At 42.9% G+C, this 23,570-nt stretch overlaps 1 protein-coding gene and 1 long non-coding RNA gene across 6 annotated transcripts in view; one reads left to right on the top strand and one right to left on the bottom strand.

Annotated features, from left to right (window-relative positions):
• Positions 1–797: 797 nt before the first annotated feature.
• mbnl1 (muscleblind-like splicing regulator 1) overlaps positions 798–23,570 on the bottom strand; it is a 64,823-nt gene continuing 42,050 nt past the window's right edge. For 2 of the 5 annotated variants that reach the window (XM_079488973.1, XM_079488977.1), the window contains 10 exons: positions 14,257–14,475; positions 13,432–13,650; positions 12,400–12,639; positions 10,184–10,237; positions 8,777–8,930; positions 7,921–7,956; positions 6,394–6,476; positions 5,739–5,762; positions 4,886–4,957; positions 798–4,618 (listed from right to left, as the gene is read on the bottom strand). In XM_079488973.1, the coding sequence (XP_079345099.1) occupies positions 4,901–4,957; positions 5,739–5,762; positions 6,394–6,476; positions 7,921–7,956; positions 8,777–8,930; positions 10,184–10,237; positions 12,400–12,639; positions 13,432–13,650; positions 14,257–14,475 (1,086 nt within the window). In that variant the 3' untranslated portion in view covers positions 798–4,618; positions 4,886–4,900. The remainder of the gene's footprint in view (positions 4,619–4,885; positions 4,958–5,738; positions 5,763–6,393; positions 6,477–7,920; positions 7,957–8,776; positions 8,931–10,183; positions 10,238–12,399; positions 12,640–13,431; positions 13,651–14,256; positions 14,476–23,570) is intronic. The other 3 variants (XM_079488975.1, XM_079488974.1, XM_079488976.1) reach the window with 3 other exon arrangements.
• LOC306912623 lies at positions 4,886–7,913 on the top strand. The gene is made up of 3 exons (XR_013788406.1): positions 4,886–4,963; positions 6,373–6,550; positions 6,625–7,913. It is a non-coding gene; the product is annotated as an uncharacterized lncRNA (long non-coding RNA).

Here is a 23,570-nt window from a genome sequence, read left to right as displayed (position 1 = left end):
CCAGGCTTTTATTTTCGTTTTCGCATTCTGCTCAATCGGCCATTGAATTACACAGCTGAAGGTAACTATGTTCCACTTTAGTTAATGCTAGCAGTAGCCTATCTAACAGCTCATGCCTTGACTTATGACTTATTGTTAATATAGTAAAATTGTGAAAATTCTATAAAATACTTTAAAACATAACATTTTCAACCTGTCTTTAATAGGTCCTACAGTCTATGGTCCTCACTCGTTCGCAGGAGCTTTGTGACATCATCAGTAGGCAGGTTAAGGTCATTTCAAAGATGTAAAACAGATTGAAATACATTTTTTTCAATATAATATATTTTTTAATGCAAGAGAACAATGGCTTCTATTTCAGCATGATAACTTTGCAGGAATAGAAAGGCTGCAGTTTCCATTTGCTTGGAATCCCCATGATTATGTCATTGTCATTGGGAGGCACTAGGCAGGCTTTCTGAACTGTCCACAGCCCATCAATGCCACACAGATTAGAAATATTGCCATATTATGAGGACTAATTATATGAAGATATGAAGATAATGTTGAAAATGGGTGAAGTGCTCCGTTAACTTCATGCTGGCACACACAGGAACACAGGAATTAAACTTAATGTACTGCAATGGTTTGGAATTTACTATAAGAAGGGTTATAAAGTTACCTGAAATGGAAATACTTAACGCAGAACAATGTAAAAGTACCCCAAAACATGTGTAACCTTTTTTAATTATAGGAAAACTACTAGCATGTATACCTTATGACCTATAGGGTTACACACAAACTGTGACCACAGGTGGTTTGCATGAGCAAATACATTTTTGTTTTATTCAGATTTTTTTTATCCATACAGCAAGAGTCATTATGGCAACAATAAAATGTGCAACAATTTGAAGACAGAATATTACATTATTGTGTGGCAACTATTAGCAAATATGTAAATGGTGGTTGCACTTACAAGTAAAAAGCAGTCAAAGCGTATATGTGCCCCCAGCAGGGAAGGAAAAACCTTGGTTCAAGTCAAGGGACTGAACATATTATCCAAGCGGCTCAGCAGCCTGCTTGGTTTTGGAGAAAATGGTGCTTTGGTTCCATAGCAACTGTACAGCGACCTCGAACTTGGAGATGGTTACATTCACTTTGAAGACTAATTTGCCAGTGTGGTATTATTTGGTGTGGTGAACCTTCACCTGCTGAGTGCACAGCTACGGTAGCAAGAACAATGTCCTGTGAATCAACATAGACTGTAATTATACGGCTATGATGAGAGAAACATATCTGGGGTGGATGGGTGCTAATATTTAATTATTCTTTAAATATCATGGCTGCTTGGAAAATATCACACAAGAGTAAGATGACTTGTTTTTCAAAGTATTAGTTCTCCCTGTTGTGGATGTTATCTACTGTATGTCATTTGAAAAAAAATATATGTTATTGTGTATTTTGTAGTCTGAATGCATTAACTTTCCTTAGGTATCTATGTAGTTTCTTTTGTTTACTTTTTTTTGTTATTTTACATGCAGTCAAATCAAACTGTAATATAAATACGATTTCAGATAGTTTCATGGGAGCAGCAATACTGCATGACCAAGTCCATCAACTGATATATGGACAGCATTTGATATGTCATCCTACAAGTGGGGTGGGAGTGAGCATGACACGGGGATATCTACTCCCCTACAACATTCCCTGGCAATACTAACCACTGACAAAATAAGCCAAAAAGCGCATAGCTTTATCTGAATGCATTGGCCAAGAAACTAGTGCCCTTCTTTGCAAGCATTTTTTAGCTGGTCTTCTAATTTAAGAATTTAAATTAATCTAACAAAATTCCTTATAATTATAGATCTTTTTTTATTCAAAATAATATCTCAATATGATACATGTTTTTTTTTTCTCTGTTCATTTGACTATATACAGAAGTGCAAAAAGTCAACCTTCGTCCCTTAGGTTAGAACTCATCATCTGCAGCATTACTGACTTCACCGACCTGGCAAAGTCTTTGCTTTCATACACCTAATCTCACTACCCTCCAAACATCCAAAGACACGTCAATCTCACTGTTCATTTTGGCCTGACATTCAGGGCAAACTTAAGAAATATTAAAACAATAATACATATCTTTTTCTTTTTTTGAAATGGATACAGTAGAAAATAATTTTTACTCTAAAACATGGACAATCTATATTTCAATACAATATATTTTCAAACATGATCTTGACATGTTACAAGGAGAATTTAAGTTGGTTAAAATATTAGTTGTTTTCTTTTAACGACAGTAACTGCAGCCACTGCAGTTGCAGCAATTCTACTGATCTCATTCCTTGTATCAAAAAGTCTTTGATCAACAAACTTAATTGATAATGTAACATTAACAAAAAAAAGAGACATCCAGCTATATGAACGAAGTGAATATTGAAAACTGACTCAATACATTATCATTTATATGGTTTGAAAAACAAAACAAAAAAGAAGTTATGAATGTCATACTACCTCAAAATCTACAACAGCTATATCAATGTTGTCAAGTAATATATAGTAAGGCAAAAAATAAAATAAAATCTACAACTACATACCTCAAATAGATTCAAATTCTTAAGTAGTACATAACACATAAGTTCAATGAAATTTAAGAGAGTAATTGTTACTTTTACATAGACAGAGAAGAGAGGAAGAGAAAGAAAACAATGTTTGTAAGCGGTATGTTTTAAGAACTATAAAAGATCATTGGTGTTCTTTACCTGCATGGTGATTGAAGGTACATTTGATTAGGGTGGGACCCATAGTTATAATCTAAGGCTTTGTTAGGTACATTACAATCAGTAAAGACACATTATTACGCACCTCTGCCAAAATGGAAAAGGGGAAGGGAAGTGAATATTTAACTGAGAGTCGACTGAATGATAAAACGGGTTTCCCCCATAACGTTTCAACCCTCTTAGGACAAGCTTCAGTAACCCTTCGTGAATTACAAAAAAAACAACAAATCTGTGCTTTGGTTTTCCATCGAAAAGTGAATGAGAAAAGTAATCTTTGTTGTGAAAGTACAACTCAAATACGTGTTGTATTTCCACTAAAGGGTTTATATATATATATATATATATATATATATATATATAATATCCACACACACACACACACACACACACACACACACACACACACACACACACACACACACACACACACACACACACACACACACACACACACACACACACACACACACACACACACACACACTCATACTGTATAATATATGAGGTGAATTTTGAGCAGGGTGACAAGAAACAAAATATTTCATTCAAGTGCACATGCGGTTTAAATGACCTAGTTAGTAGACCTTTGGGTCTTATTGATGTTTTTTTCACCAGTGCTTCTTTTACAGACAGTTTTAGAGTCCCCCTTCTTTGAACACGGAGGGGGACAAGGAAACTGAAGCTACACCACCCATAACTTCACCAGGCTTTAGAGTCGATGGACTATCTCAAAAGATAAATACAACACTTAGTCTATGTAAAAAGAAACAAAACAAAACAAAAAATATAAAAGGATAGGAAGAAAAAAAAAACTAACCCAGAAGGCACCTCCATTTTCATTTTCTTTTTTTAAAAAGAAAAACAAAAAAGAAACATAATGCTAAAATTGTGGAAAGGAAATCATTTCTTACAACTAATGACTAAAACAAATGGCACAATGTAAAAAAAAAAAAAAAACTAAATCAGAAATTTGTGAAAAGGAAGGAAAAAAAAGGATAAAAAAAAATAGCCATACAAAACACATACCTTCGGTAAACAGATTAACACTGTTGAGATAACACTCTGGTTTTAGCTGTATGGCCTCCATGGCATATGACAAGGTGAGAAAAGCTAGCCCGGCTGTGCTTTCAAGGTACATAGGTATTGTACGTTGGTTTACCCAGAACATTCATACGTCCAAGACCCTCATTTCAACATCTAGTTTCACTAGTAGCCATAAAAACACAATACTGTACACAGTAAATCATGTTGCCGAATAAAAGTCCTTTTTAAAATATATTGTGCCTTTTAGATTTTGATTCAAATTCAAGGTGCATGTTTGCATTTCTCTTGTAAACCATGAAATATGGCTTTCGATTAAAATAAAAAATAAAAAATAGAAAAAATTAAAATGTAAAGCAAAAACCTTTCTTGGTCTACAGACGTACCAGCACTGTATGTTATACTCCAGATGTAACCATGGTCTTTAACCTTCTCTGTGTGCACTGTGCAGTAATAGTAATTAATTAGAATAATTTGAGTGCTATGATTTAGTCACAAAGGTGTAATGGTGTGAATGGATGTCCCCACAGAGGGCAAGAGAGACAAATCCTGGCACCCAGATGTCCTGTTCGCTTAGCTGGACGCTGACTTTGACAATCAAGAGGTTGGTGAGGTTGGCTCTTCTTTTGACGTTGATATGTGGGTGAATGGCACCACACCATGTGTTGCACCCTAGATGTTTACATGCATGACGAGACCATCAGTGTGGACCGGCTAAGAGATGGCAGTCTCTCCTGTCCCATTGCTTGACATTCTGATCGTTATGTACATAAAGGCTGAACTCTTTTGGCTTGGACGGTGCCAGCACACATTCATTTGATCTGCAAGACAAGAAAGAAGCCAGGTGTTTCATTAAATAATAATAAAAAAAAAAAAAAAACGTTTTAGCAGATACAATGCAGATGTCTATATACAACCTACATTACATGCACACACGTTCAAGCAAATGGCATATCATAACAATATTAGGCAACCTGACTCTCAAGCAAGCATGTCTCAAACTAATATAATCTGATTCACTCAAAATGGAGAAACTTTGTCATGAAATGAGTGAGAGAGAGAGGGTAGGGATTGAAATAGAAACTCACTGTTCTTGAGAGGAACTACATTTGAGTCAAGTACTTGTGACTATTCAGATGGTCTGCAGATATTATTGGAATCTGCGGGTGGAGACAGAACAGAAATCAAATGAAATATTCCCACACAACAAGAAGAAAAAAATAAATCACTTGGATGTCCGCCAGTCAAAATATCTAATATGAATTAAGACATTTTAAAGCACATCTTCTGACATTGTGATGAGTTCATTGCTGAAAAGGTTCAAAATTACAGAGAAGCAAATTTCAATACAAGTTGCCACAGTGCATTCAAGCGCTAATCAGGCACCACATTGACTTCTGGCCAGGAGAGCGGGGTAGAGGGGTGGGGTGATGGGGTGCGGGTGAGGGTGGGGTGATGAGGGTGAGGGGAAAATTGTAAGTAGGGTGGCTCCCCATGCAAATCCACATCCTCCAGTTTGTTGACCTGCACCACTCTTTACATTTCAAAACCCTGGACTTAAAAAAAAAAAAAACATAAACTAAAAACAAACCCTGAACAGTATTTCATCTAGACTCATTGGTCATGTTATCCACTTAAACTCCACAAGCAAGCACTTATTCAAAACGCTGCTTTGCAATAACAAACAGAATTGCAGTCCAAATGGGGCAAGCTTCTTCCAACTGATGGCAATTTAGAGCGAGATTACAGGAACGATGAGTTATTTTCTGAACTACATAGGAATGGGGTAAAGCTATGGCTCGCATTGTACCACCGTAAGCAGCAGCAGGGACAAAACAAGAGCCAAGCACCAAATGGCACAGATAGTTGCAATGCTGCACAAACAGCACAAACTGTGCAAATGGCTCTAAAACAAAATGGAAGAATCTACCTCATACATACCAAATGCATGTATTCGTTGGTCAACTGTGATAAGGAAGAGTCCTCAAAATGGGAAAGGACAAAAGTTGGTTTAGATGAGGGAAAACATATTAGATTGAATACAGTATGCTTTTCTACACAGTCAGACACGTCATTCAACTTGTCAAGCTAAATATTGCCTAAATAGTTTCAAAAGAATGTATGATTTTACAGCTTGTATATGTGATTTTGTAGCATCTTGTAGTATGTGTATACATGACGTTGAACAGTGATGCACTGTCAGATCCACAGTGTTAGTCTAACTCCAAGAGTGTACAAATGTAACCAAATTAACGCTGTGTAGACCCTTGGAGTTAAATTAACCATGAGGATTTTACTGTGTACAAAAGTGAAGGCCAACAAGACGGAGGGAGTACCCAGCCCACCCCTTCTCTCAGACGGAAGCATCCCAGATTGACCATGTGAGAGAGAGAGAGAGAGAGAGAGAGAGAGAGAGAGGGAGAGAGAGATATAGAGAGAGAGAGAGAGAGAGGGAGAGAGAGAGAGAGAGAGAGAGAGGGAGACACACAGAGAGAAAGATAAGAGTGAGAGAAATAGAGGGGCTGTAGAAGAGAGGGACAGAGAGAGACATAGAAAGGGAGAGAGAGAGACAGAGATAGTCGGCAGAAGTGCAAACCTGATTGGCGGAGGCAGTTGCGAAGGGGCTTGTGGCAGATGCGGAGGCTGCAGACACAGGAGTACCACCGTGCATCATGGGAACTTTTTTTGGGGGAGGGAAAATCATGTAAGCAAAAAATCCAAAGAGGCGCAGTGTGTAGCCACATGTAGGACAGGTACCAGGCAAACAGTGTGTAGCCACATGTAGGACAGGTACCAGGCAAACAGTGTGTAGCCACATGTAGGACAGGTACCAGGCAAAGTGGGGAGGAGGGGGGAAAAAAACAAAGGGCGTAAAATGGAGTCTCAGTTTAACTATCTCCCTTCCTTTCCTCTGCCAACAATGACAAAATATGACTTCACAAAAATCACATGCCAGTGTGTTTATGGTACTACAGTAGTCACAGTAACTGCGTAGAATAAACCACTGACTACGGTATAAAGAATAAAGGGACCTTATAGTTTGTAACTAAACACCAAGAAAGCAGTTGATTTAAAACATGCTGTGGCATTAAAGCTGCAATCCGTAACTTGTATGTCCTAGTCGGGATAAAAACCTGTGTCTTCCACATGAGACCAAATTTATACCACTCTGGAAAGAGGCATTCGCAGCTTGCTTGGCCAATCGAGACATTACACTTTATGAGCTTCAGGTAGTACTACTTGTCGACCAGTAGGTGTCCTATCTAACACCAGGGGCTACATTTCTCAATGGAAGGAGATCACCTCCTCCAACCACAGCAGATGTACTAGTCATAGGTACTGTAGTACTAAAATACAGATTGGTTAAAATACAAATTTATCCATTAAAATAAGTTCCAGATTACAGCTTTAAGATAATCCCCCATAATTGAGTCTTGAAGATGAGGTTGGCAAGGCAGGCAGAGGAGATATAAGGGCACAAGTTATTACTGATCTCGCTTGGGTGTTTTCAAAGACGTTTCAATAGGTTAAACCAGCCAAAGCAGGGGTTGTCATACAAAAGAGTTGAGAATAGCCAGAGCCACTGGGGTGGTCAAGCAATACAGGTGTACATGGAAAAGTAACAAAAATGACAAAAGTCAATTTAATGTGCATTAAAGACATATGAGACTTTTATGTAAAAATAATAATAATAATTAAAAAAAATAACATTCTGCTATTGTTTGCATCTTCTTATGCTTAATTTATACTTATTGGCACGCGCCCCAAATAGCCGATCTACAAGTTACAAGCTTGTAGATTGGCTATTTCCAGCGCACAACACACATATAGTGTATAGTATAGTACAAATCAGGCTTTAGCGGACATGTTCTTGCGCATAACTTCTCACATCATATCCTACATAAGCCTACCTACTGACACAGTGACTCTCAAATCACCAAAACCCACTTTAAAAATAAGTGATTGAGCGAGGATGACCAAAACTTAATTAAGTACGTGACATGTAGGATTCTGCAGTTGGCAAGAACAAGCCACCACTCTTTTTGGCATTTCGATTTTGATGATGTGCGAGTCACAGGCCAAAGAGCTTAAAGGTAACTGAAGAAGGAAAGCTGGAACCTACCAATGCCGCCTGAAGGTGTCATGCACAATATTGAGCCTGCCGATCATGCAGTGCAACAGGAAGTGGATTGGAAAGGGAAGAGAAATCAAAACAGCCCATCACAAAGTTCGTTAGAGTGAGGGGAGAGATAAGGTGTGGGGGGAAAAAAAAGGTTAATATTTTTTGGACAGCAGCACAACACAGCTCATCAGTCATCAGTGATTGGACAGGTGAAGTGATGAACTCATAAGGCAATCAGGAGACAGAGTCACGTGATACTTTTGTCTGAAGTGTAATGCATATCAATGTGTAATAGTGGTCATCATTACGACTAAGTATTAAACATTATATACACACTCTAGACAGAAGTGAGAAGAAATCAGCAGCTCTGTACAGGAAGCTAAACACAGCATGTTTGTTTGTAGCCAAACCGATGCAATGGATACGATTCACCAACCCCTCCAAACCCGATTCATCCCACCAAAGCTGAAAGCCCCCAGCGACCATATGTCATTAAGTTAAGTTGCATCAAAACTGATATCACATCCGTCTTCCAAAGACCCACATATTCCCCACCCGTTCTATGCATCCATGTTAGGAGGAGTGACTTTCTCTAGTATTGTAAACTACAAACAGACGCCCCAAAACCCACTCTGAACATGGCGGCCATGCAAGGGGCTTACAAAGCTCAGCAAGTTATGTTGAAGCTTTCATAAAGTGTCCTTAACCTGGACAACTCTGGCTGGCACTTTGAATTTGTACCATTCTGAGCGTATATACTGTATCTACCCAGTACCCACTATTCCCTGCACTGGCTGTAATCACGGCCTGTTGGTTGGGTGAGCCTTATCATTGGGTTAGCATTGGGTAGCCATACCTGATGGGAGGAAAGCAGCCTGCTGCTGGAACTGCATGTTGGCCAGGGCCTGTTGGTACTGGAGCATGCCAGTGTTAAACATTGCTGAGGCACCGTTAGCCTTCTCCAGGGCTTGCCGCTTTGGCATGGGAGCCATGACACTATGGGGGATACCCTGCCCAGTCAGCCCAGAGCGACGAGGCGAGAGAGGGAGAGAGAGAGAGACAGAGAGAGATGACAGAGAGAAGACAGAGAGGCAGGTGCGTGGAGGAGATGAGACAGCGTGTAGGAGGGAGGCAAAACAAAATGTGGGGGAAAGAAAAAAAAAAGAAGAAGAAGTAGTTAAGTTAGAGGACACCGAAGAGACAACATCACAACATCCTGTTTGTACAATAACATCATCATCGTCATCATCATCAGCAAGCAAGCAGCAGTCTAACACAAATACTACACAAGCAGGAGCATGGTGCCTACTGTCGCTACTCGCTAACAAGCATACTGTACATATATCACATCCATACTTATCAAGAAGCTTCACTGAGATGATTACATTGTACATTGTGCTAGGGCTGACTAAGTGCAACAGAGGCAAGCGTTAACTAGTATAAAACAGCAAGGCTGCTAACAAGAGGTGGAACAGAGAGAAGCACAGAGAGAAGGAGGCTGCACTGCTAGCTCCATGATAAACTATGTAAGCCACGTTTAAGTGATGGTTCACTCCGGTGACAGATGTCGAAAAAGGTCTCATGGCAAGGGTGTGAAATGAGCTGTTGAATTATTATTAATATTTTGAGGAGTCCGACATTCACAAAGCTAGGCACCATTACACCTGGAGATGTGTGCGATAATATGGTACATATTGTATGCATTCTTGTCTTGGAATGAGACCATTCTTGAGGTCTGAATATTCATGACAAGGTTTGATGACGGAGTGAACTATCATTTGAACTCTAATCATCTGACTGTTGTAACCCTTAGCCCCGCCCCTTTACCCATCAGGCATGCACTAGGATAGGAACATACATGCAACTGGTTGAGCTGCCCCACTACACTAAACATTGACTTTGGACATAGGACTAAAGCCATGCCACCATTTGAAATAGATTTACTTCCCTAACCCTCACTGGCTGTTGTTAGATAAGCTACGGGTGATAAATTGATTGTGGCTCCTGTCACAAACGACTGAATCTGAATTTGTGTTTGAGGTGAGTTTCGATGCACGGGGGATGCACTCTTGCTGGCCCAAAAGAAAAGGAAAAAGCCACCATCAGTTTATCACCGGCAATAATGACAGAGCAACAGGAGGGAAAAAAACAACAACAAACATTGCACTAACACAAGGACGACAAAAATAGCTAAGTATCTTTGTTAAAACACTGCACTACGACAAAGCCACATGCCAAGCTAAAAGGTGAAAGGTCATAGTACCAGGTCAAAGGTTGCGTCGAGGGGTCGCTTCAGTGATTTGACAGCCGACTGAGTCTTAATTAGCAGGCAGCGAGCACATGATGGCAATGGGCCAATGGGGGTTCAAGCGCATTAACATAAACCAGCAAGCAGAGGTGCATCATGGGGGCAGCAGTGCAGTTTGGGTATAGGTGAGAAAAAACAAAAATAAAAGAAACAAATCATTGGAATGCAATATACAAGGGGATAACAAGACTAGGGCATGCACAGTGTGTGAATACTACTGTAGCACTACTGCTGAACAGTCACATGAGATATTACTGTCAAGTCTACAATACGTTAACTGTTATTATATAAAGATGAATGAATATACAGCAATATGGCAAAAATTCTTCAATCGTTACTTTACGTGGGTTTCGCCAAGCATACTGGACAGAAGATTAATAGATACATTGTACAATTCAGACGTTTCTCTTTCACTGTGCACATCATAGTCAGTGTCACATTACAATGATTCACCCCAAGCTCTCTGCTTTGCTATATATATATGTACTGTATACAGTATATACATTAGGTATACAAAGAAAACAATTATATGTATTAAACAATGGTAACTGTAGTGCTAGTGATTTCAGGTGCTGTGACTGCGTGGGCTCTTTTTGTGACATACTTTCTGCAGCACAATGACTCGATTTATTAACGTCAACAGGAAGTAGAGTCAAGGAGAGGAAGTACAGGGAGAATGGTGTGTCACAGTCTAGATAAAGCTTAAGTTACACTCGGTCGTGCAAGGGTGACGGTATCACTAGCTAAAAAGAACAGATCTAACAACCCGCCGTGGTGCGCCGGGTTGTTAGATTGTAGATCCGTTCTTTTTGGCAAGCAACGCCGTCATAGTGTATAGAGTATAAATTAGGCTTAAGACAGACCACCGGACCAGGCCGACAGTAGCTCTTTGTCGTCCAACAGCTTCAATTGGCTTGTTGGCTCGTGGGGTGAGGTGAACGAGGAACAAGACAGTGACCCTGTCATGAAACCAGACCAGGAAACAAACGACTCCATACATTTCCTCATTTTGTGACATTGATGACTGGTGTGTGTACATAATCGCTGTCTGGTTCGCTTTCATATCACCCCACGTGGCACGTACGGGTTTAATTTAACCCTTACAGGTCCTTTCATATCACCCCACGTGGCACGGACGGTCCTGAGGGTTTCATTTAACCCTTACAGGTCCTTTCATATCACCCCACGTGGCACGTACGGTCCTGAGGGTTTCATTTAACCCATACAGGTTATTCTTTTTGACATGCATTTTACTGTGCGCTCTGTGGCTTCTGGCCTCTTTCCTTAGGGCCTGTTCACACTGTCCGCCTGCAGCGCCTGGACCTAGCGTGCTTTTTCTGCTGAGAATGAAAGACCTGACATAGTCCACGGCCAACAGCGCTATGGGTTAAGATCAAGCCCTCGTGCAGGAGCTCTGTCTGGATGAAGCTCATTTTCAGGCAGCTTGGAGACCTGTGGGCCGGGCCAGCAATCGAGGCAACAGACACAATTTATTGCGATTGGTCCGCTATAAAAAGCAGACAGCGTATTTTATCAAAAGGTATAAACTATAATCAACTTTACAAAAGTGCTTCACTCAGCCAAAAAAGCACACTTACTAGCACCTTTTAAAGGCCTACCTTTCTTATTGGTTTTACTGTAAGAAGGCAATGCCTTTAAAAGAAGGACAGTATGAACATGCTCTTTCTGTGCTTCCCACTCCAAGCAGATGTCATCCATAGACACTGATATAGTAAGCTTCTTCAAATCAAGGCCCCATTTGTACCTGGGTTCAAACATATTGAATTAGGTTCTTAAATGGAACACATAATCCCAAAACTATAGTAGGCTACCACAGATTTGGATATCAGATTAGTGTCTATGGGAATCCTTGACAAGTGATCTAGCCTAATCAGTTTTTACTAGCACACACACACACACACACACACACACATGCGCACACGCACACACTGTATGATATACAGGTATATATAAATTATATTATGTTAATTCTCATATGTATATATAATTTTGCCATGTCTGCCAGTGAGACTGACTTGATCCAAGACGGCTCACTAGTGTGTTGTGTGCATGTGTCTGACTGACTCACTAGTGTGTTGTGTGCATGCGTCTGACTGACTGTGAGTGCAGTGAACGTTGTCTCTCTAAAAGATGCTCTCCAGGCTGCTCACCATGGCTGCCGCGGCCGTGGCCTGGTTCACCTGGTGCTGGGCGGCCTTGATCTTGGCCTGCAGGTGGGCCGGGGGGTGGAAGTACTTGCACTTCTCCCGGGAGCAGCGGCCTTTGATGTAGTCCATGCACACGGTGACTGTGTTGTCGTTGGTGTCGATCATGGTGCTGTCAGACGGGTGGGCAAAGCGACAGTCGTTCTCGCCCCGGGAGCAGTTACCCCTCTGGTACTCGCGACACACCTTGGGGGGGAGGAGCGGGGCAGATGGGACAGGCCATGAGAAGATGAGAAGAGGCAGCGTGCGGCTGTTACTTTTTCCTTTTGTGCCGTTTGTAGGACACCAGAGGGCAGCACTTTCTTTCACATTAGCACTGACTAGCTCTGAGCTAACCTCTACCTCAGAAAGGCACCACGTGCACATGTTTTGCTTGCTTCCCACGCTGCATATCTGCTTCGTCAGTGTTATGTGCATCTGTGGCATGTATGCTATGTATTATATATGCAGTGCAGGCCATACAGTCAAAGGAAAACCTAGTGGAAATGCAAGTCTGAGTGACAGAGGATCTATTCTAGAATGTGTAGGCTGCTTTGTTTTCCTGACATGATGACAATGAAAACCATAACGCAGAGGGAGATAACAGTGGTGTTTGTGCTAGTATTGATATGATTGTTTACACAGTTCTTAGACCACATGTAAGAACAACCCAATCAAACAATATGATTCAGAAGACAACACCGACAGCGCTGTTATAGTTTACAAAATTTGCTACAATTACAATCACAATTAGGCATTTGCACACGCTTATCCAGAGCAACTTACAAGGGCCACTTGTAAGTCAACACTCAGGCTTCATGAGTCAATTAGAGCCTCCCTCGCCCTCATGTGGATTGTTGATTTCTATTTGTTTTTGATACATCCTCACAAATTCACCACACTAACTAACTTTTATATAGACTTCAAAAGGGCGCTCTGTTCATTTTGACCACATGGCCTCTATGTGCCCGTGTGTCGGTGCATTCCATCTGTTGTTACCTCTAGTCTGTCTGTCCTCAGCAGCTTCTGCGCGGCTGCGGCAGCTGCGTTTGGGACCTGGTTCATGTTGGGGCTGGAGGACATGAGGACAGGGGCGTGTTGATGGATCTCCTGCGCCATCAGGCCTGGCGACACTGGCCCCAGGTAGGGGTTAAAGGCTGCGGATGCTGCGGCTGCTGCGCTGGCGGAAGTCAGTCCCGGGCTCATGGAGAACATGGGCTAGGGAGGGAGGTGATGGTGAGGCAGGAGTGAAGCGGTGTTGGGTAAAACGCGTATGTGTTACAGACTGAAAGTGCCGTGGAGAGAACACACAGAGGGCCCTATTTTCCGTGTCTTAAGTACCAGCTTTTATGCCTTAACGGGACAGTTCACCCCCAAAATGATTTTTTTTTCTATCAATTAGACAATTACTCACCCCATGGAGTCTGGAATTCATGGATATTTTTTAGTTTTTGTCGCATTGTTAAGACAATAATTTGATGACCAGCAGTGGTTCCCTGTGGAGACACAAAGAGTCTCCTTTGTGTCTCCATAGTGAACTATCCCTTTTACTTAAGAACTGGAGGCGTGGCCAATGCTGTTTCGCTATTTTGAGTGGCCAATGAAACGCCTCCGGGTCGTACATTAAGTCGTAAGACCTGGTAATTAAGATGCATAAAATAGAGCCCAGACAGCGGTAAGCTAGCGCTTTTTGCTAATCACATCTAATTGTGAAGCTGCACAATGAGCAGCCGGCAACAACACAAATGTCAGCGCACATGATAATGTGTGAGTGCGTGCGTGTGTGTGTGTGTGTGTCCCTGTGTCCCACGTGCTTGATCTCACCATGTATTGCTGTAGCTGTGGTATGTTCATACGTGTGTGTCCCCTCACCATAGGCGGTAGCTGTGTGCCGGGCATCATGGCGTTGGCCAGCTGCATCTGTTGTGCCAGCATGGCCATGTTCTTCTGCTGGATGAGGTTGTTCCTGCCATTGATCTCCAGTTGCGTCTTTAGGTGCGCAGGAGGATGGAGGTACTTGCAGTTCTCCCTGGAGCAACGGCCCTGGTGGTGGAGGATACAGTTAGTATCAATCTACTGGAAGATTGTTTAATGCATGTTCTAATGCCAGGTAATGACTAAAGACAGGTCAAAGTAAAAAAAACATAGCCTAGCCTACTGATCAATACTCATGATGTGCATGTCATCTACTGGATGGAAAAATAATAGAACTAAGAAATAATAGAATGGAATAGGAAAGGCATATACATGTATAGTATACAGTATTACTTTTATTAAAAGGATGAACCCCTTGAGATGCATCATCTCGCTTTCAAGGGGGTCCTTCATGTAGAGACTATGTAGTGGTGGACACGTGTGTGTGTGTGTGTGTGTGTGTGTGTGTGTGTGTGTGTGTGTGTGTGTGTGTGTGTGTGTGTGTGTGTGTGTGTGTGTGTGTGTGTGTGTGTGTGTGTGTGTGTCGTGTGTGTCTTGTACAGTATAGCTACTGTAACTCCATGCCACAGATTTTAGGTTCGCGATTTACAATAAGACACGAGGTAATACATCATACATCAAATGCATAGATGTAGTAATATAGGATCACATACAATAAGAAGTTACAAAGTGTATTCTATGTTCGTGCTATCTATGTTCGTACTGGGTTATACACTGTGAAAAAGATATTTCATTATGTTTTTGCAGGTTTGTATATTTGAAAGAATCTAGGGATGTCATTGTGTCTTAATGTATAGTCAACCATTTTGGAGCAATTTAGCCTAGAAGTGGCTTCTTCCGAATGCACACGACAGCAAAATATTATGTTGAATATGCTTATATAAAAAACCTATAGCCTTGGACCAAGACTGTAACAGATTACATTTGATCAATGTGTGTACCGGTAACTCTGACACAGTCTTGGACACTTCCCCAAACAGCCACTGCAATTCTGTGTTTAATAATGACCGAACTTCTCCATAAATATACAAATTCAAAATATAAAGTTTATATAAATATAAATGACCCCAAATGTAATTGTGTTCTGTAATATGTTCAATAAATAGGTGTTTTAATCCTGTCTGTGGCTGAATGTCAATGTAGTTCCTTGTTTCCACTACAACCATTGAGGAATACAGGGAACTCCTGCATGGCACCGACGGGATTAAAACATTTATTTTGCTGGGTAAGGTTAAAATCCGTGGCTTTAGGGTAAGCACTTTATGTTTTGAATATGTCAATTTGGGGAAGTAGGGGCATTGATTGCACACAGAATTTCAGAGGGTATTTGGGGAATTGTCCGAGACAAATGTCAGAATTGCTAAAAGAAATCTCTGGCAGTCTTAAAGTCTAAAGGCTCTCAAAAACCATACCAGCACAAATTGAAATAGCAAAACAATTTCGAACATTGGAACCACATGAACCCTAGCGTCACTATTCTGAGCAATGACATAACAGGCGAACATGCAACAAAAACATGTCGGCGAAGAGATTTGGTGTAGAGGGAAAAAGCAGGAGACCAAGGATAGAGCCCTGGAGCATACCGGTGAACTACGAATAAAACCATGGTGTTGTTTGGCTGTCTGTGGCAGTGTGCTATAGTTCCATGGTGTTGTTTGGCTGGCTGTGGCAGTGTGCTATAGTTCCACAGTGTGCTATAGTTCCACAGTGTGCTATAGTTCCACAGTGTGCTATAGTTCCATGGTGTTGTTTGGCTGGCTGTGGCAGTGTGCTATAGTTCCATGGTGTTGTTTGGCTGTCTGTGGCAGTGTGCTATAGTTCCATGGTGTTGTTTGGCTGGCTGTGGCAGTGTGCTATAGTTCCACAGTGTGCTATAGTTCCACAGTGTGCTATAGTTCCACAGTGTGCTATAGTTCCACAGTGTGCTATAGTTCCATGGTGTTGTTTGGCTGGCTGTGGCAGTGTGCTATAGTTCCATGGTGTTGTTTGGCTGGCTGTGGCAGTGTGCTATAGTTCCACAGTGTGCTATAGTTCCACAGTGTGCTATAGTTCCACAGTGTGCTATAGTTCCACAGTGTGCTATAGTTCCACAGTGTGCTATAGTTCCATGGTGTTGTTTGGCTGGCTGTGGCAGTGTGCTATAGTTCCATGGTGTTGTTTGGCTGGCTGTGGCAGTGTGCTATAGTTCCACAGTGTGCTATAGTTCCACAGTGTGCTATAGTTCCACAGTGTGCTATAGTTCCACAGTGTGCTATAGTTCCATGGTGTTGTTTGGCTGGCTGTGGCAGTGTGCTATAGTTCCATGGTGTTGTTTGGCTGGCTGTGGCAGTGTGCTATAGTTCCACAGTGTGCTATAGTTCCACAGTGTGCTATAGTTCCACAGTGTGCTATAGTTCCACAGTGTGCTATAGTTCCACAGTGTGCTATACAGTAGTTCCACAGTGTGCTATAGTTCCATGGTGTTGTTGGGCTGTGGCAGTGTTCTATAGTTCCACAGTGTGCTATAGTTCCACAGTGTGCTATAGTTCCACAGATGTGATCTGAACTCAATTGTCAAAGTTCAAGTTCAAGTAGAGTGTACTGCACAGTGTGTCTCTCTGTGTGTGTGTGTGTGTGTGTGTGTGTGTGTGTGTGTGTGTGTGTGTGTGTGTGTGTGTGTGTGTGTGTGTGTGTGTGTGTGTGTGTGTGTGTGTGTGTGTGTGTGTGTGTGTGTGTGTGCGCGCGCGTGTGTGTGTGTATGTGTGTGTGCGCGCGTGCATGTGAGCGCGTACGTGTGGTGTGCACTCAGGTATGCAGTGTGTGTGCGCCAGGTCAACGGAGGTTGTGACAGGCATCGTGGGACATTCAGCGAGGCTAAACGTTTAGCAGCCTATTAATACCATGCACTCATATGATCCATAGATGTTATATCACCAGCACCATCAGGAGGTTTATGCTTCAAAGCCTGCAGCATTATCTAAGTCAGAGATCCCTTTCTGCTAGCTAGCTGCTGCTGCGAGTATCCAATTATACCGTCGGTAGTCAGGGGAGAGGTGGGGGCATCTAGCATCAACCCCAGAAGACTGAGGTCACCATAGGTCAAGACAGAGTCTGACACGCATACTCACGTAAGCGAGAATGCATGCACATTAAAAGCGTGGGCGCAACTGAGGTCATGTTCATACAACAGGTGGCAGACACATGTCTCTCTCACACACACACGCATGCACACAGAGCTTTGTATTTGCTGTTTTTCCTGGGCCGCACAGCTGAGCTGACTGTAGCAGTCTGAAGTCTCGCTTGCTGACAGAACTGTCCCGGTCGAGACTCATCTCAATACTCCCTTGTGGCTTCGTCTCCCTCCCTCCCTCCCTCCCTCCCTCCTCTCCTGCACTTTCACTCGACACTCGAGCGCCGGACAGGTGTGAGGCAATGAGAGGATAAGCGGCGGAGGACATTCAAATGACTACGGGTGTCTCTTCACGGAAGAGTTACATTAATATCCAGTGAACCTAGTCTAAAGTGTCTGCCATGGGGTTCACGCCTGCCAGCCCTCATGCATTCTCACTTGGCAGGTGACAACCATATGGGCAGACAATTACCCACTTTCACCCGGGCATCGATATATCAATGTAATTATAGGCGAAAACCTTTCAAAATGTTTAACTTTTCTTTCAAAAAATGCAGATCTACAAGCTCACAACATGTCCCTATTTTGGGCATGTCCCGTTTTAAAAACATTTAAAAGAAATTTAAAGAAATGCAGATCTTCTAGTCCTGTTATTACAGGTGAAATTTAAAAGAAGAATGAAGAATAACAGATCTATACACTCACAACACTATACGCAAAGCAATGTGATGTGAGCTTGTAGATCGGCCTTTATATCCCCCATTCTCAACCAGTAGCCCTACTTCTGCTAACTCAAGGTTCAAAGCTCCCCAGCATCTTCTCTCCCTTGTCTATGGTAATTCATGCCATGTCCCTGTCATGTTGTTTCATTAAGAAACAACTATAGGAAAATTAACTGCTCTCTTAAAGAAAATGAAAGAAACAAATAGCATGGAGATTCTCCCTGTGATCCTGTTTGTAGTATATTTCCTGGGTGAAGAGCAAGGGGCCAGTTGCGCAGTTTAAAACCCATCGAAAAGGCCTTAAGCCATCATAAATTCTCTAATTAGGCCAGTCTGATGTAAGACCGCTGATTGCATTAAAGATGATTACCACATCACTCTGATGCTGAGCCAAAAAACAAGAAACAAAATGAGCCAACCTCCATCCAGACTTAAGTTAAGTTAACATAAAACCCTGTAATCCCTCAGTTGTAATTATGATGAATTACAACTCTACTTTTAGCTATTAAAAAAGATGACAATGAGTCCTAGTATTTATCTTTGTTTAGCAACAGTCTTCTCATGAACCATACTGTACATGTGTGAATGACATATACTGTAATTCACATTAGCAGGACATGCTTGAAAATAGTTTGAAAAGTATTTCACCAAGAGATTGGTGGAATATTTACGAAATGATGATTACTTTCTATTATAACATTTAAAACGTAAAATAAACCACTCATCAGAGAGGCCACCTACTACAACAACATCACCTACAGGTTTTTTACTTCTATATTTGGGATTTATGTTACCTATAGAGGGCTGAGGGAGATTAGTGGGTCCCTGTATGCCACCTACGCTACAGGTGAGACGTTTTGCCCCAGGACTGTGTGTGTGTGTGTGTGTGTGTGTGTGTGTGTGTGTGTGTGTGTGTGTGTGTGTGTGTGTGTGTGTGTGTGTGTGTGTGTGTAAGGGAGGGGGGGGGGGGGGTATTGCCACAGGACCATGTCTGTCCTAGGCAGACTTGGCTTGTTGAGACTTGAGACAGACACAGAGTGACGCACACAATGTTAACTAAAGTGACTTCGCTGTTCCTCCTCTGTCCACTGTGCAACAAGAAAGTATGTAAGTCGTGTGACTGTGTCGCTCACAGTAAATAACAGCCTTTTTTTCCTCTACTGAAATCTGTTTAGCGAGTGGCCGCAAAGGTATAAAAATATGGGTAATAGAAGCCCCTTCCTTGGATTGAAGTGACAGATTAATGACTCATGTTCACAATGCCACCCATGGACACTGATGGATGGAAGCTCCCCCGGGCCTGTGTAATCGCTCACTTGAGTCCCGCTCGCTGCTGCGTGCGCTATAGCCTAGCGAGCCAGACGCGACACAACGACACGAAGCAGTGGCAGTCAGCACTGTAAACAAGAAGTTAAAGGATAATGGACTACACAAAGCTCGTCTGGCGGGGGCGTATACACACAACACAAAAACAACTGAACTAGCAGGGGAGGAAGAGATCTGGAGGAGAGGGAAAAAAGAGAACGGCGGTGAGATAAAATCAACCTCGCAAGCATGGCAGAGATGTTTACATTTTCTTTGCCCTGCAAGCAGCGGGTCTTCTAGGATGGCTATGGCGGTCGGCCTGTCGGTCTGTCCCTGCGTTCACCACTTAGGTCGCAATTGAGTTGTTATCTTGAGCATTTCTGTGGAATTTCCTGTGCACCTTCATGCTTCCCAGACCATGGCCCCTATATGCTGATTTTGGTGACCCAATGGTCTTTATTCCAGCACCACCTTTAGGCCTTTAAGTTATCTAAAAAATGTATTAACGGGCAGACTGCCATAAAACTTTCCAATTGCATTTATGCTCACTGGACGATTACCCATAACTATTTGAGTGACTCCGTGACCTAGCTTTCGGCTAGTCAAGTGCCTCCCTCAGGCCAAATTATAAACTTTTCACACAATATATCTCAAGATATCTCATAATCTAATTGGTGAACTGACCCATGGCTTTTCCTCTAGCGCCACCCTTCGGCCAGTTTCAAATTAGGGTGTAAGGAACACTTTTGGGACTGCTAGTGGAGCTTTTAGACTTCTTAAGCAAAGAAAGAAAAATCACACCCGTGTGAACTGATCAGTACAGGCTGTGTGTGTGTGTGTGTGTGTGTGTGTGTGTGTACTGTACTGTGCTATTGTTATAGTTATAGTGGTCAGTGTGAAGAGAGAGACAAACATACATACATACGGTACACACACACACACACGCACGCACGCACGCACGCACGCACGCACGCACGCATGCACGCACGCACGCACGCACGCACACACACACACACACACACACACACACACACACACACACACACACACACACACAAGTCACTTAACGTAGGCGGTTGGCACCACTCAAAAAAGTTTATTTTCCTCCATGCAGAGATTTCCTTGTTGACGCACAAAAAATCAGGATGGTGGTTAGGGTTAGAGAATTAGAGGTTAGGTTTCAGGGGCGAGGGATGGAGTTAGAGCCTGATTTACAGGCTACTTATAGTTGTGTTATGCAGTTGTGCACCGAAAATAGCAGATCTGCAAGCTCTGGGTTAGGTTTAAAAATAGCCCGAAAAGGGAAAAATCAGCCTTTATAAAACTGGCGTCCTAAAAGGTAGTGTCCTCACAAGTATTGAAATCCAAACGTGCGTGCGTGCGTGCGTGCGTGCGTGCGTGCGTGCGTGCGTGCAAAATAGATGAGGAAAGCTGGGGAAAGTCTCGGGTAGCACCCATCCAGAGAGTGGCCCTGGCCTGGCATGCATGCAGTGAGGGGAGCATTGGGTGGGCTATGAAGGGGGTATGCAGGATCATGTTGCATTCACCCCACCTGACCCTGTCTGTTGGCTGCTGAGTTCAGCACTATGGCAGGGGCTGTGTGTGTGTGTGTGTGTACGTGTGCGTGTGTGTGTGTGTGTGTGTGTGTGTGTGTGTGTGTGTGTGTGTGTGTGTGTGTGTGCTCCTAAGACGGGAAACACGGGGCTTTGGTTCAACCTAACTGCCAATGACGTTCTGCCGACTCATTCAGAAATACCAGTGAAAAGCCACCAGCCAACACAGGTGGCCATTTTGAATGAAGAAGTACCAGTGGTCCCAGGGGGGAAAACGTCAAGCAGTGTGAGAGAGAGAGTGACATGCTGCACGCACGCACGCACGCACGCACGCACGCACGCACGCACGCACGCACGCACGCACGCACGCACGCGCACACACGCGCGCGCACACACACACACACACACACACGATGGAGGGAGAGAGAGAGAGAGAGAGAGAGAATCAGTCTTAATGGCTCTGGAGCAGGAACTGGCTGCGTCAGGGAAATTTTAGATCCTGAAGGAGAAGTCATTAATGTGGGTCACCCCATACAGGGAGGAGAAAGGCAGAGAGAGAGAGAGAGAGAGAGAGAGAGAGAGAGAGAGAGAGAGAGAGAGAGAGAGAGAAAACAAGATAGCAAAGACAGGGCAAAAAGGAAAAACGACAGATAGAGAGAAAGAGAGAGAGAGGCAAGCAGATGGAAAACAACAACAGTACAAGCAGAAGACAGGGGGAGAGAAGTTCACCAGAGAGTTCAGACGTCTCTCTCTCTCTCACATGACGATGTTTGCTTGCTGCTGTTATGACACTGGGTGGGAGTGGGGCTCTGTGTGTGTGTGTGTGTGTGTGTGTGTGTGTGTGTGTGTGTGTGTGTGTGTGTGTGTGCACGCCGCGCGTGTGTGGGGAGGGGGGTGTCCACGGCGACTAAACTCAGAGTTCTCTCTGCGTCCTTAAAAGCAGAATTTGTGGAATGATCCTTCTCTTCTCCGTCTCTCTCTCTCTCTCTCTCTCTCTCTCTCTCTCTCTCTCTGTCTCTGTCTCTCTCTCTCTCTCTCTCTCTCTCCACTGACCGCTGGCGGATAGACTCCAACTCCGCAATGAAAACACAGACTAACAAGCCAAAACGACCTCAATGCATCCTACACGTGCACCCCTCTCCTCTCTACACCCCTCTCCTCTCTACACCCCTCTCCTCTCTACACCTGCTGGCTGAGTACTGTCATTCTACTTGACTGGAATGTATCAATCGACCATGTTCTGATCATATTCGTAATGTCCTTATTATTGTAAAAATAATAAAAATAATAATAATAATGACAATCATTGTTGCAGAGGGAAGACACCATCTTAACCACTTGTATATTTCATCATACGATGAATAGCGAAAATAAAGAAAGTGGCTCAACGTGCCTGCGGTGAATGTCTTAATGTTCCCAAAAATATGTATTAATAGAGCGGTAAAAAAAAAAATTCGGCCTCTGCGGCCTTCGTCAGGTCAGGTGTGTTGAACAGTGTGTAAAAACAAAAAGGCAGGTATATAAAGGGAATAGTGGGCAGAGCCCACATCGCATTATTTACACTATTATCTATTTCTGTCTGAAAAAGCACACTTGTGGATGTGCACACACACACACACACACACACACACACACACACACACACACACACACACACACACACACACACACATTAGATGCACAGTTGAGATGAATATAATATAGTTGTGTCACACAGTGTTTCAAATCCCCATTACGCCCTGATACCTTTTGGGATACTAATTACTGAGAGCAGACAGATTTGACTTTCATTGCACAGTGGGTGGGTGCGCCGGAGATTACGGCAACGGTGAAGCAAGCAGTTTCCACAATCCCTCACTGAGACAAGCCCCCAGCTCGACTCTGTGATGTCAGCGTTCAGCATGAATAGGATTCCGCAGTTGTACAGTTAAAATGCTTTGGTGTGTTTTATAACACTTTCAGTTTCACTACTACTAAATTACAAATGGATTACTTAGGACTTTACATTTGATATACAGCAAAGTCAAAGCGCTGCCCTTTTTTTCCCCCTTCAAAGCACCGCGTTAGCATTTTTCTCATGTAGCTACACGGTAAAATCCCCTTACGGGTAAATCTTTGCACTTTCAGAGTAATTAACACTCAAGATCTTTTTTGTAGAGCAGCAAATGCTGCCTCAGAGTTAGGGCCAGGCCCAGGGTGCACATGGTCACTTTGTCACGGTAAATGGACAAATCTGGAATAATAATCTCACTGGCTACCGGGCAGGTGCCAATGAGATGACTGATTGACACATCACTCAGCACTCTCGCTCTCTTTCCAAATATCACACACACATGCGCACACACACACGCACACGCACTCACGCACGTGCACGCGCACACACCCTGCTTTTGTTACTGAGAGGGATTTAGCCAAACAATGAATCAACGTATAAAGAATGCAGGGTGGGGCCCGCATCGCTTCCTTTGGAACATGCAGCAAGATGCGTGCGTGCGTGCGTGCGTGCGTGCGTGC

Source organism: Electrona antarctica (assembly GCF_951216825.1).
Source record: "Electrona antarctica genome assembly, chromosome: 19".
Taxonomy (NCBI): domain Eukaryota; kingdom Metazoa; phylum Chordata; class Actinopteri; order Myctophiformes; family Myctophidae; genus Electrona; species Electrona antarctica.
Note: the sequence above shows the minus strand (reverse complement) of the source record. Positions and strands in the feature narration are given on the sequence as shown.